At 39.7% G+C, this 15,404-nt stretch overlaps 1 protein-coding gene across 8 annotated transcripts in view; it reads right to left on the bottom strand.

The window, feature by feature from the left end:
• Positions 1-14,086, bottom strand: part of PPP1R12B (protein phosphatase 1 regulatory subunit 12B) — a 256,546-nt gene extending 242,460 nt beyond the window's left edge. For all 8 annotated transcript variants that reach the window (XM_036757286.1, XM_036757291.1, XM_036757288.1 and 5 more), the window contains exon 1: positions 13,678-14,086. In XM_036757286.1, coding sequence (XP_036613181.1) covers positions 13,678-13,971 — 294 coding nt within the window. In that variant the 5' untranslated portion in view covers positions 13,972-14,086. The remainder of the gene's footprint in view (positions 1-13,677) is intronic.
• Positions 14,087-15,404: the final 1,318 nt, after the last annotated feature.

The raw sequence follows: 15,404 nt of genomic DNA, 5'->3' as shown, positions 1-15,404 counted from the left end.
GAAAACGGGTTAGTCTCAAGGCCCTTCAATTCCTAATCACCCTCTTCAAACACTCTAGCCAAACCCATCCTTCCCAACATGTGATTCCCTGATTTGAACACAATACCACGGATGTGGTCTGCTCAGGGACTATCAAGAGAACTATCCCCTCTCTCATTGTGGACACTACAACTCACTTAAAGCAGTCTAACATGTCACTGACTTTTTTGGCTGTGACATTACACTGCTGACTCCAATTAACCTCACAATCCGCTAAAACCCCCAAATCTTTTTCACATAAACTTGTCCTAATTATGCCTTCCCCGTGTTCTACTGAGGAACTGATGCATGTTTAAACACAAGTGCAGAAGTCTGCCTTTAGCCGAATTACATTTAACATTATTAGGCTCAGTACATCATTCTAATCTATCAAGATTTTTTTGCATCCTGACTCTGTAATCCAACATATCAGCTTTCTCTTGTAGCCTTGTATCAACTGTAAATTTGACAAGCCCGCCTTCTATGTCTTCATCCAAATCAACTGATAAAAATGTGAAACCGCATAAAGCCAAGGACAGCTCCCAAGAGCACTCCACTAGAGAGCTCTCCACGTATTGATACCAGCGCATTAATGACTACTGTTTGGGCTCAGCTGTTCAAGCAGCTCTGTGCCTACTTCAATTGTACTAGCATCTAATCCATATCACTCTCTCTTAGCTACAAAATGAGCCTATCACAGACAGCTTCGTATTCTCTTTCTAGCTCCTTACTTATCATGACTGTCCACTTTTTATCAAACATTTTTGTTCTCTCCAAAGATCATTCCCTTTGACAGAGGAAAAAAGAAGCAAAACTACAATTGTATAGTTCTGCCTTTCTCCATTATTCATTATCATCATCATCCCTTTGGACAAAACTGCAGTCCCATCCTATATTTTCCCAAAGACAGCTTTAAAAGCTGAAGTTGGAGACAAGAACTGGGTTCAAGTTCTGTCTGTGATACATAACTGCTATGTGAACCTGGGCCAATCACCATTTCTTAGCCCCTCTGAGGCAACAAAGTTTAAAGTTAAAGCATAGGTTTAATCTATATTGGTAAGAGTTTACTCACTGAAGTTCCTTATACCAATGAAATTATATGTCCAGAACAACAACAAAAAGTGAAAAATACTTTTTGTTGCCATCAGCTTCCAAAGCCCTCAGGGGATTTTGAACTTTAGCATGATTTTGGAACTTCTGATGATTTTCTTACAGCAACATATCAGATTTTTGAACATATCTTCAGTTACCTTCAATCTGAGATATGCCTTTTAAAAATATTAGATTTTTGGTGAGGTCCCTGTACATTGACATTGGGTCTCTTTTCTTTTTCATCCAAATTGTTGTTTCTTCAAAGTTTCATTCTTCTTATTCTTTACAGGCTGCTTTTCTCTGTAGAATTTTAAGCCACTAGATCCTACCTATCCTTTCTCTGAACCCTGTGAAATCTGCTCTCTCAAAAACCTAGAGCGTATTGTATGTCAGACCATGCCCAAGTGATTGTAATTAAAGTCCTCAAAGGAACCAAAACATTACCCCTCCTCCTTGCTCCTTTGCACCACAAACACCTAGTCTAGAAACGTAGCCCCAGAAAGGGAGTCAGCCCGGAAGCCCATCTGGATGACTATCTAGTGAGGACTGACTGCAGGGACATCTTGTTGCCTTGTTACTGTTGCTACCCCACACTGATTGTCACAAGATCACACATCTAGACCAAGAAGGGACCTCAGAGGCCCTCAAGTCCATCTCTTCATTTTAAAGCTAGGAAACTGAGGTCTAGAGAGCTTAAGGAATTTGCCCAATGTCATACAGGTACTGAGTGTCAAAAGTAGGATCTGGTCCCAGTTTTTCAAAATCAAAAGCCAGAGTTTTTTCCACTGCTCTACACTGCTTATTGGGCACTACTTTATTCTATCTCATTAGACATATTTTATGCATTTGAATATAAACGTCAGAAGGCAATAATTTTATTGCTGAGGACAGACAGATGGATGCATACACATGTGTACACATACATACACACACACACACACACACACACACAATTTTCTCCCAGACTTGGCACGTCAGAATATTTCTGGATGCTGATTCTGTCATTCAATGTATGGGCCACTCCTTCCAACTTTATGTTATGAACAAATCTAATAAACATGCCATTTAAGTCTTCATCTAAATCACTGATAAAAATGTTGAATGTAACTGAAGACCTTCCAACTTGAACTTTAATAGTGATACTGTATAGGAAACACAATTTAAAATGCTTAAAACGATAATTAAAATGTTGGTAATAAGATTATTTTATCTCACATGTAGTCTTAAACAACAGCGGTGGCAAACAGTGGTTTTATAACTAAAACAATGCTTTTTTCTTCAAATGTTATATATACATATATTTACATACATACATACACACATATTTCATCAAGAGGTGCATGCTGTAGTGGAGACAGTACCATTTATTCATTAAGAGTCAGAAAGATTTAGGTTTATACTCTACCTAAGACATTATCTCTTTTATCCTAGCCAAATCACTTAACCTTATCCCCATGCCACTCTAATACTATAAGTTGCAGACATGTTACACATCTACTTGGTGGAGGGAGCTTCCACATTGGGTGTTACCACACTGATGAAAGTACCACCACAAAGATTATCATCATTTTAAGTTAGTGGCCCCTTTCCAAACATTCCTTCCAACTTTAAATTCAACAACTTCACTCAGTGACACCTTTACAATTTCTTATAATTCTCCTAAATAGGACAACAGGTGTATATAACTGCTAGGTAAAGAAGTCCCAGTCTAGTTTTGTCATAATTATCAATAAATATTTATTGAGAGTCTATCATGGAACATTTATAGGCCTGGGACATATGCTGCTATGCAAAAGCTAGGAAAATATGCCCTAGGTAAAATATTTTATTCCCAAAGTAGGCATAATTGATGCCTAGAACCCTAACAAGGGGTTTCCAGCACATCAAAAATGGCTGGTGTTAACAGTTACCGGCCTTCATTTGAAAGATACTATTCCTTAGAATGAATCTCTACTTAATTCCTTCAATTCAAAATTTCTTCGCTGAATTTCTTTTAAAAGGAAGAATAACTTTACAATGATACTCAGCTTTATGACATTCATTTAATGGAATTTGTCCTGGACCAAGGAGGTTATAATCATATTTAGACTACTATAATTTTTACCAGGCTAAATGTCTGATTTTTCTTTACTTGGCTTGGCATTAAACAGTTATTAAACTGAGGCCCTGAGAAATATATTTACATTTAGTGAGAAGGCTTAACCTACAAAAGGAAAAACTGGCCAGCATTATTTTATAATAACCTTGTTAATAATTTAATTATATGCAAAGTGAAATGAGGAGAACCAGGAGAACACTGTACAATGATCAGCTGTGAATGACTTAGCTATTCTCTGCAATAAAATGATCCCAGACAATACTGAAGGAACGGTGACAAAAAATGCTCCCCACCACCAGAAAAAGGAGTGATGGCACATGAATGCACACTCAAGCATACTTTTTCAATTATTCCTTTTTTCGGTCTGTGTTTTCTTTTGCAACATGGTTAATGTGGAAATGGTTTGCCTGACTACACATGCATCATCCATATTAAACTGTTTACCTTCTTAAGGAGGGGAGAGGTGTAAGAGGGAGGAAGAGGACTTGGAAGGCAAAATTTTAAAAAATGAATGTTAAAAATTTGTGCTTATGTGTAACTGAGAAATGAAATTAAAATTAAATGAAAAAAATAATTTTAATCATACTCCAAGACAAATATGTGAAATCTTACTGTAAAATCATTCAGCCATAACTGAGCTTCCTCAACCCATTTATAACACTGTTCTGGAACCGTCCCCAATAATATCACTTCACCTAACATCATATGTTCATGCAACCAATTTAACAATATTGGGTAGGTATCCCTTATTAAAAGTCATTAAAAAATAATTCACTACAACTTCAACTATATGACCAGGCTTACATAACCAAGGATGTACGTGTAGTTCAAAATAATATGGACAGTATATAAGACAGCATCACTTTCTAATGAGATCATAGGATCATAGATTTTAGATCTCAAAGGAACTTAGGAACTATCTAAGCCAATCTCTTTACAGATAAGAAAACTGAGCCCCAGAGAGGTGATGTACCTGTCCAAGACCACACAAGTAATAAGTCAGTGACAGAAGCCAGGATTTGCACCTACTTCTGACTCCACTCTTTTCCACTGTTCACATTGCCTTCCTGTCATGTCTTTGAAAGCACCAGATAAACGAAGGTACTTTGAAAATAGTGTAATAAAAAAAATATAAAATTAGGAGTCTGAAAACCCTAGCGCTAGATGCAGATCTGCCACTGTCTGCCTAACAGCCCTTAGGAAAGTTAAAAATCTCTCTAAGCCTTAGTTTCCTCTTCGATGTAATATGGATAACAATACCTCCTCTATCTCACAAAGTCAGTGACAGGACAGAGTGACACGGTGATATGATCCCATCTCTTCTACAGGAAGCCTTTCCCAACCCTACTTAATTCTAGCATTTTCCCTCTATTAATTATCTCCTATTTATCCTATATATAGCTTGCTTTGTATATATTTGTTTGCATATTGTCACATCTATGAGTCTGTAAGGACCTTGAGGGCAGGGGCTGTCTTTTGCCTCTTTTTGTATCCATAGCACTTAGCACAGTGCCTGGCACATAGCAGGCATTTAATAAATGTTTATTGACTATCTGATGTGAAAACTGTAATGCAATATGCAAATGTAAGGTCTTGTTACTGATATCTCCTCAAACCTAAATTATGAGATTCCAAAATTTTGTATTATGTCGTGTTATATATTTAAATGTAACTTACTAATGAGAATACAACTATCATCAAAATTCTGCACACCCTTATCCAACTGTAAGTAGTATAATAATAAGTCAACATACATATCAATTTTAAATGGCTAGACCTAAAATGTTAAAAATTTTTAGTCTAATGTCTCACAAACCTAAAAGCAAACCATAAATTCCTGTTAACAAAACTCCACAAAAGTCTTCCATCTACTATTGATCAAGTTGCTGCTAATCTAAGAAACAAAAAAATTAAAAAAGCAAATAAAATAAAACAAACCATATTTACAGCCAAAAGCAAATAAAATAAGGATCCTTTCAATTCAGTCTCAATTGTATTTCTCAAGTTACAAATTAATACATCATCAGAACTTTTTTCCTGTATCATTTAACACTATTAAAACACTAAGGGTTCATTATGGATCCTTTCAGTACTATGGTTTAACCCCACAATTGTTATGGTTCACTGTCTTTAGTTATAGATATCTAATTCTTCTCTCTCTCTCTCTCTCTCTCTCTCTTCCCCCCCACCCCCATCTCCGTCCCTCCCTCCCTCCCACCACACACACACACACACACACACACACACACTTTTTAGATTGCAAGTTTTGTGAGAACAAAGATTTCTCCATTTACATACTTATTTTCTAACCCCAAAGTACCCAGCACCTTTTGGACACAGAGTAGAAGCTTGTTTGATTATGGACTATAAACACTACTTTATCACTTCTTAACTAATGGCGTCTGGCTATAGGATATGGAAAGAGAAACATTTCCACATCTTTGAATCAAACCCAGGCCATAAATCTCAAGTAACTCACAGTCCAGAAGGTTTGATTCCCAAGACATTCCTTATCTTTTCTGGATAGGCACCAACCATTAAGCAAAGTGCACAAGGCAGGTATTTAATAAGCCTTTGTCGAAAAAGTGGTCAATTGAAATAAAAGAGGAATGAATATTAAAATAAAAAATAGTCTGGAAGCATCGTAGCACAATGTTTAACAATAATTTAAATCCACAGTCCCGCAGCAAGCACAGAAATTCATGGCTGGTCAACAATCCCCAGACAGTTAGCTTTATTCTATTCCACAAGTACTGATCAGTCTGCTCATTATGTGGCACTAGTCACAAAGGGGGCAGGATGAAAGCAGATCATCACAACCTATTATTACAACTGGGAAAACAACTCAAACAGCATCATTTCCCATCTTAGGTGCTTTCCTGGACACTATCATTGTCTTTAGAAACTAATCTTGCAGCAAGATCACATCAACTCTGAACTCACACCTCCTCCTTAATACATGTTCATTGACTGACTGGCTGAATCAGGAAGACAGTGCAACTGTAGTGTCATTAGGGAGGATGAACAAGAGTAGAAAAACTGAAAGGACCTGAACCGGACCCAGAGTTTATCATTAGAGAGTAAACAGCAATTATTAAATATACTCTAAGTAACATAAAAAAACAACTAATATCTCATCTCTATTGTTAAGGATTAAATAAGAAAAGCTGTTCCCAAGTTAAACTCAAACCACTATAAGAAACCTGGCAAAGTCACCTAGCCCAGCACTTCTTAAACTGTGGCAACAGTAAAAGGTTTCTGAACATGCAACGACCAAAAATTAATTCAAAATCAAATGCTTAATGAACCCAAGGTGTTTCTGACAGTGCTTACCTTTGTTGCATCGAGCAACTTCACTGCAGCCTTGGTTCTGAACTCAAAGCGTGTGTACTTTGCACTTCAAGTGCCTTCAACCCACCCAACAGCAATGAAAGGGGCCAAAAGGCAAAAAGGGGTCAGAGTGGAAAAAGTTTAAGAAGCTCTGATTCTAGCCCAATCCCCTGACTATCAGAATTACAATTAAGCTACAAAAAAAACCATGTTGATTATTTTTAAGAATCTTAAAAAGAAAATTCCACAAACCAGTGTGGTAATACACAGCTATTTGGCAGAATTTTACTAATAGAGAGCAAGAATTTGGCTAGAAAGGAAATGCAGGCATAGAGAGTCATTCATAGTTACCTTCTCAAAAACAAAATGCCCTATATCCAATGTTAGCTCTGCTCTAAAATCCAAAATCTGGAAACATGGGGTTTAGCCATCAAGCAAAAAAGGAGCCAGATGCCCACTATGCTATCAAAAATCATAAAAACCAAAGTGGAGAAATATGCTGAATTAATGGTTTTTCTGGCCCATAAAAAAGGAGCCAAAAGGATCTCCACTCAAACTATTTTTCCTGTACCTGACACTAAGAAAAAATGCCACAGTGAGGCAAAATTGACCATAGTTACAATTATATGATTACAAGATGAAAACATGGTATATACGGGAAAGGATACCAGGCCTGGCTAGTGAAGGAATTTGTTTTGCTTGACTATACATGTTTGGAATGGGTTTCAATTTTCTTGCTTTCTCAGTGTGGGAAGAAAGAGGTGGGAGAAAATTTAAAACTGAAAATAAAATAAAATTGATTAAAAAAAAAAACGGTATCTGAGGACCTGAGTTTGCATCTCTCCTCTGTCACTTACTTAGCTAGGCAACTGGAGCAAGTCACTTAACTCTTAGAGTCTCAAAGCTTACATGTAAAATGGAGGTAATATCTGCACTAGTTAACAGAATTAATATGAAGAAAAGAAATGTGTTGTAAAACTTAAAGCATTATGTAAATTAATATGATTGTGATTAACAGTGGCACTGGAGAAGAGACAGAAATAAACATTTTCATTTCAACATGCAAGTTAACTGTCTTATACTTGACTGAACACAGTCATGATGGTCTTCAAGTATACAGTGACTTTGGCCTCACTGAGAGAAGGGGAAGAAAACAAGCATTTATATAGTGCCTACTATATGCCAGGCTCTATATTAGGCGCTTTACAAATACTATCTCATTTGATCCTCACAACAACCCTGGGAGATAGGTAATGATATTATTCTCATTTTACAGTTGAGGAAATTGAGGCAAACAGAACATAAGTAACTTGCCCAGGGTTAGTGTCTGCTGGATATTGTCTGAGGCTAGATTTAAACTCAGGTCTTCTTGACTCCAGGCCTAGCACTGCAATTTTATGTGGCTCTTTGCTCATCTCCCTTCTATTGCCAAAGGTCAATCCAGTTTCAGATTAATTAAGGGGTGGCATGGTGTGAAATGAAAAGAGCTCTGAGTTCAAATACTGGCTCTGACATTCACTCTCTATATGCCACTGACACTGGGCAAATCACTTAAACCTCTCTTGGCCTAGGTTTCCTCATTTGCATAATGAGGATCATTTCCCAATACATGAATGGTCAAAGAATATAAACCATTTTCAAAAGAAGAAATGCTAACTAACAACAATTATGTAAAATTGCCCTAAATCCCTAATAATAAAAATTCAAATTAATACAATTTTGTTTCCATGCTCATCAAATTGGCAATGATAAAAGATGGAAATAGTTTACGCTGGAAGGTCTTACAGACCCAGGGATTCAGTCAATGAACTTGTTTTTGAAAATACTTTGATAACTGTATTTTGATATAATTGATTTCTTTTGTAATCTTAGGTATTTTATATTATGCATTTAAAAACATTGTTCTGACAAGCCAGAGGCTTCACCAGACTGCCAAAGACATTCATGTCGCAAAAATGTTTAAGCACCCCTGGTCTATAGGAAAATTAATACATAGTAATGTACTGTTGGGGGAGCTGTTAGTCCAATCTTCTAGAAAAACCATTTGGAAATATACAAGAAAAATGAGTAATCTGTAAATATTGTTTGATCCAGCAATTCTGCTACTGGGGAGGTGGGGGAGGTGTGTGAGAACATTCATAGTAGCACTCTTGCAGTAGCAAAAAGTTGGAAACAAAAGGGATTGTTCATCAACTGCAGAATGGCCAGGCAAGCTAGTATATGAATGCAATGGAAGCAACATTGTAAGTGACAAATAGGAAGAGTTTAGAGTAATGCAGGAAGACCTATATGAACTGAGGTGATGCTCTACTGAAGTAAGGAGAACCAGAAGAGGGATTCTGTCTAACTAAAGTACAAATTAATTACCCAACATGATGGTGAAGAGAAACTTTCTAGAAAAGGTCTCTGGCTTACATTCCCAGAAAAAAAAAAAAAGATGAAGAAAAGTTCAGATAAAGAAAAGACCCTATACATGCCAGAAAACAGAATAAACAAGTTCCTATATGCTATAAAATTAAGTGTTCTCCAAACTATATTGCCATACCTAACCTGCCTTCTGCCTCTATTCTTGTGGAGCCCCTTTCCCCAATGATGAATTTTTCCTGGAATCTCCATTTTGGGCAAGGGTCCTAGACCAATCAACCCTCATTATCCAAACAACCAACCTGCCCCAATACCAAGAGTACTTCCTTCCTCACCACAACCAAATTTTCAGTTCTTTTATATGCTGGTTTCTCCTGTGACAATGTAAGCTCCTTGAGGGCAAGAACTGTCTTTCTTTAGGGTCATGCATAATATAAGTACATAATAACTGCTTGTTGACTAAAAAGAATAATATGCATAAACACTAAAATAATGTAAGTGAAAACAACTTTAAAAGACAGCTGACCTCAGATTAAATATAATGATCAGTCTTAGTGCTGGAGACCAGATGATGAAATTCACTTCCCTACTCTAGATAGAAAGGTAGAGGGCTAAGAATGCTATCTATGCTACCAGGCAGCTCTGGGTTGGTCAGTTTTACTGAACTGTTTTTGTTTATTTCAATGAAGAGGTCAATGGGGAGTGGCGAGTTTTCAGGAAGTGACTGTGGTGTAAAATCAAAAGGCACCAATAAAACAAAATAAATAAATAGAAAGGGGATATGTATTCGACGATCTCTAAGGTCCCTTGCAGCTCTAAATCAATAATCCTATGAACCTGGGGGCTGTGGGCTCAAATTAGAACAAGTCTAATATGCCGAGCATTGAAAAGGGAACTGGGTCCATTTGAAGGTGGAGCTGACTGAAGGCCTGATTATTTCAATTCAAACTAGAAAGCTAGACCACTAGAAACAATCTGAAAGTGAGTCAATTCAAAAATCAATGAAACAGCAGGGACTCAGCAAGTGCTTACTATGTACCAACATTTGCTGGGTGCTAGGAAAGAAAGAAAAGAAAGAAGAAGAAAGGAAGGAAGGAAGGAAAGAAAGAGGGAGAGAAGGAAGGGAGGGAGGAAAGAAAGGAGGGAGGGAAAGAGAAAGAAAGAAAAGAAACTATCCCCACCCTCAGGGAGCTTATAGTCTAGTGGGTTCTAACATTCACAACTATAAGTCTATAAAGAATATACACAAAATAAACACAAGGTCATGGGGTAGGGCACTAGCAATTGGAAGATCAGAAAAGACTTCCTGTCGACAGTGGCACTTGAGCATAGTTTGGAGAGAAAGAGGAATTCTAAGAGGTGAAGGTGAGAAGAGACTGCATTCCAGGAGAGGGAGCTAGCTTAGAGATAGCTGATGGAATGTTGTTGTATATGAGAAGGTCAGTGTAAGAAGTGCTAGAAGGAGATAATGTATGATGACACTAAAAAACATAGGCTGAGGCTAGGTTGTGAGGGTTCTGAAAGCCAGAAGAGTTTGTATTTGATCCCAGAAGAAATAGGAAGTTATTGGGAATTGAGTAAAGGAGTCATGTGGCTAAACCTGCCCTTTAAGGAAAAAAAATATCTTGAATCTTCTGGCAGTTCTACAGATGGGAGTGAGTTATTGCAGATAGCCAACTACTCCCCTCAGGTCCAGCGCTTCTAGAAATAAGAAAGCACTCTGACCTTTACCATAGACTAGCATTCAGTAGTATTTACTATTTTCCCAGCATAATCACCTTCCCAGTCACAGCAGACCAATAATTTAGTAAATACAGTCTCCAAGGGACTATATCCCAATACCCCAAAACCCGTATCTCCAAAAGCCACAATGTGAAGGTTTTCCACATAGGATCCAAAATTTACCAACCCACAAAAAATTATCAGCCAATCTCTCCCAGGAATCACATAAGTAATTTAACTAATGAAAAAGACACTCTTTTGCATGTACCCAGAATGAAGTATTTACTTAACTTAGGCAGGTGGTTATTTGAAATACATACAATCTAGTTTTTAACCCGATTTTTTTAAAAGACCCTTTATAGATATAAAGATAAGTGACAATTCATACCATCTTAGGTAAAGCATTGAGTTTCTAGGCTTTGATAACAATGTATTTAACTTTTGAGGTGTTTTCTGTTCCCACCCATTTCAAATTATATTAATAGTTTCCCTAGTGCTTGTTATCTTGGACTGGGGCACCTTGTGGCCTTAGTAAAGATTGCCAAGAAGAGTAAGTCAGAAGTACCAAGACAACACCTACAAAAAAAAACTACTAGCATGTAGAATGAAAAAGCCTGCTGTGACCTTGTGGGACAAGGAGGAAACACAGGGAAGGAATTCCAAAGGAGAGCAATTCTTTAAGGTGCCTTCCTTCTTATACACCAAGATGAGAGGCTACAGACGTTGCTAGACCTCTCAGGCAAAAAAAAGTACAAAGGGGAGCAATTATCTAGATAATCAAGGCCAAATCTGCTGCACAACCAATGAATAAACAGTACTTTCTAAAATTGATTTATCCAGATAATTATCACCATTTTCCTCTTTATCAGAAAAGGATCAGTCTGTAAAGCAGGCTGTTCAATTTCTGGCTGCCATTGACATGATTTTTGAAAATAATCTTCTGTTTACCTTGAAAGTGATTCAGATCACAGAGAGACATAATGTTACTTTGCCAGAAACTGAGGGTTCCTATGCCAATAAAGGCCCCTTGTCTAGATGTTAACAAAGAGAAGGCCTCCTCAATGGAAGGCTGTTTTGACCTCAAAGCTCGGAGCCACCCTAACTTATTAGCTGAGCCCTTTCCAATATAAATTGGTGATACTACCTACTTAGTTGGGCTCACTGTTGGCCCTGTTAATAATGAAAGAAATTCCCATTTTGAGATTAGCAGATGTGAGGAAAACAGAATCCCACACCCTTCATTCCACTATAGTCATACTTCCAGAGGATACTAAATGGCAAAAGCTATTTGTCCATGCTGAGAGAGACTGCACTTCAGAGTGTACAGTCAGAGGTTATAAAGAGGTAAAGACGCAATCATAGGGCAGTTGTCAGGCAAAGAGAACCTGCTATGGATGGGGTAACAATCAATGAGTAAGATGGCTATTCCTAGTGCATTATTATAAAATTAAATATAATGTAAGTATGGGACAATGAGACTAGTAGTCACTTTACAAAAAACAGTATATTACACTGAGGAAACTTTCTGGGGCACTGTGATTCAATCAATTATGTGTTGAAAAGGAAATTAGCGAGGTTTCTCTTTCCACCAAGGACTCACTGCGTGATTCCTTCCACTAGCCAGGTATGTCTCCTTCCCATCCCAAATAAATCTACAAAACAAGAATCTTTCTGATACCAAATATCTCCCAAGGGGTTCCAAAGAGAAGTGAAATGAAAGCATATTTGCCAATCTGAATTCCCATTTCAAATTTCACTGGTCAATGGTATAGTGGTACTGATTCTCTCATATATGGACTAGTAGGTATAAATACAGGTGAATGTATATTCCTCTAATCAATCTATGACAGTTATATGCATAGTAAAAGGTAGTACCAAGGAACTTAAGCTAGTGGATAGTAATATTCAGGGAATTGTGATATAAAGCAGTATTACCATAATAAATACTTGTTGAATCATGTGTAAGTAAGTAAGACATTCATGATAACCACATTCACTTTGCCCAGATTGTGGATGGTGGTGGGAGGAAGAAAAATGAGAAAGATATAATGGGTGAGCTATTGGCTCGCCAAATTGACTGGTTAAGTAACATTTGGAAAGGTGGAATTAGTTATCCTTAGCATTATAAAGAAACATTGCGTAATCAGGAGTAAGGAAAGGTGTTATTACTAAGGACCAAACTGTCAGAGCATACAAACTCCGCATAACTAGAACTAGATAGAGACCACAGTATTTCTACAGTAGGCCTTATACAATATTATGAAGGCTGGGGCTTGTAAAATGAGAAGCAGAGAGGTCATTTTATGTGTGACAGAGGGCACAAGTGACAGAGTAAGATCTCCATAATGGACAGCACCCAGGTCACACCCTGGTTGTGTAAAGGAGGAAACAAAGCATTGATAACACTGATAAGGGATGAAAAGAGAGGGCTCCATGCAAGATAAAGTTTTGGTGACAATGTCCAAAGGAGACTTACGGATCCCAGCGATGTTCTAGGAGCTACTAATCTGGTAGGACACTGTGGCTGACCCCAACACGAGTCAGCAAAACAAGAGAGGCTTCAACAGAGCTGCTGGCAGGTAAGGCTGTCCAGAGGGACTTATTCTGAAATGATCTCCACTATTCTATAGGGGGCAGCACAGACAGGAAGCTTTTCTATAATGGGCATCAGACAAGTGACATTGACTAGACACCTATGTGACACAGCTGCTTGGAACAGTAACCAAGCAGAAGTGAAATGGAATCAGCAAAAGGGTGGCGCCTCCGGCAGAAACACTGGTGCCCCTGACAACCTGGGGGTGGGAGGGAGCGCGGGGGGATGTCGAGGGGCGCAGGGCAGCGAGCAATGACGAGAAACACCTGGGCAGTGAATGACACCGGTCCCAAGGGTGGTGGATGGGGAGCTGGGGAGGTCGTTGGTTGGCAAGAGGCGGCTGCTCAAAGATGAGACAGCCGGAGCAGCCCCAAAGGGACCCTCCTCCCTGCCCCGCTGGACTGTGGCGCGAGCCCCGGCGGGGGAGGCCGGCGGACGGCTCGCAGGTGCCCGGGGTTACCTGGTGGAGGGCTGTCAGCCCGTCGACATTGACTGTGTTGATGTCTGCTCCCCGGGAGAGCAGCCGCTTCACTTCGTCCGTGTCCCCGCTAGAGCAGGCTGCTAGGAAGACGGCCCCGTCCTCAAAGCGGACCCGAGGCCCCCCGCGGCGGGACGACGGCAGCTGCCGCCCGGAGCCCCGCCGCTCCGCCGACTCCTGCTCGGTCAGCGAGCCCCGCCAGCGCCGCAGCTGCTCGGCCCGCCGCACCCGCGCCGACTCGGCCCGCTTCCCACCCAGGTGCTCCAGCTCCGCCATGGCCCCGGCCCCGGCTGCCGCCGCTGCTGCTAGTCTGGTCGCCGCCGCACCCCCAGCGATTCAACCGGGAGCAGAAGGCGGAGACCCCCGCGCAGCCATCTTTACTCCTCCCGCCGCCAGCGCCGCCCGCTCACCCCCCCGAGCTTCAATACGCAGGCGCTGCCCAGACCGCGGATCCTCATGGAATATGTAGTATTCCCTGCTGCCCTAGGCAGTGCTAGCAACTCGACAGAGAACTACAAATCCCAGCATGCATCGCAAAAGAGGCGGTAACCAGTTGGCTCCTTTCCTAACCTCGGTACCCAACAGGGTCACCTCTGCCCCGAAGTGTTCCAATTACTCCAACCATCTCTGGGATTGATGGGAGGAAGGTGGGGAGGGGGGCAAGAAGGTGTCAGCCTTTTCCTCGGGGTGTTTCGGGAGTTGTAGTTTTTTATGAGTGTTATATTACTACAGATCCTATCACTTTTCTATTCTCTCTTGGAAGTGGGAAAGAAGCAATTATTTGCCCCTTTATAAAGTAAGGCATGGAATACGTGAAACAATAGAGGTGTACAGACTAATGTTTTAACATTATTCAATAGACATCGTAATAAGCGCGGGGGGAGGGGGGAAAGAAAGGGGGGGGCCACCGCCGGGCGGGGGTGGGGGTAGGGCTATGTTTAGGGATAGGACCTGTAATTACATTGACATTGGGCTCTGCTGGATGAGGAGGCTCCCTCTACCAATGCAGGTCAGCCCCGTCTCTGCAGTTCACAGTCTTGTAGAGTTTCCTGTGTCTCGGAGAGGTTAGATGACTTTGATCCAGGTATGTGTCAAATCCGAATCTGAACCCAGGTCTTCCCGGCTTCCGTAAGAGAGGGCAGCTCACTATGGACTATACCACAGTGCCCCTCATGCTATCCATCTGTCTACCTATCTATCCATCCACTCATTCATCCATTTATCATAACACATAAATGTATATTTTCAATACAATGGTAGATGTTCTTTAAAAAAAAATAAAGAACACTGGAAACGAGACAGAAGAGGACACATAACATCCTTTAGTATATTTTGGAAGTCTGTAGAAGATATGTATCAAAATAAACACTGTGAACCAAAAGGAAGGCTATTTTCAGGCGCATATTGTGTTAGTTACAAAGTATATTATGCAAACTTGAAAGTCTATGTATATTTCATTTATTTAAAAACAGTGCCCCCAAGGTCCTAGTCCTTTTATTATAGTTAAATGTTTTGCATAGAGGTAGAGAGCATCTAATGATTAGAGCACTGGACAGATAGTAAAGTAGACTTAATCTTTTCTTGACTTTACTGTTCACTTGATATGTGACCTTTCACAAGCCACCTTATGACTCCATTATCCCTAGTATAAAGTAATAATCTAATTCAGTCAGTCTGTCTGTCTCTCTCTCATTAAATGAATTATCAAA

The sequence above is a fragment of the Trichosurus vulpecula genome, chromosome 4, assembly GCF_011100635.1.
Source record: "Trichosurus vulpecula isolate mTriVul1 chromosome 4, mTriVul1.pri, whole genome shotgun sequence".
Classification (NCBI taxonomy): Eukaryota; Metazoa; Chordata; class Mammalia; order Diprotodontia; family Phalangeridae; genus Trichosurus; species Trichosurus vulpecula.
The sequence above is the reverse complement of the archived record's forward strand: the minus strand, read 5'-3'. Positions and strand labels throughout refer to the sequence as shown.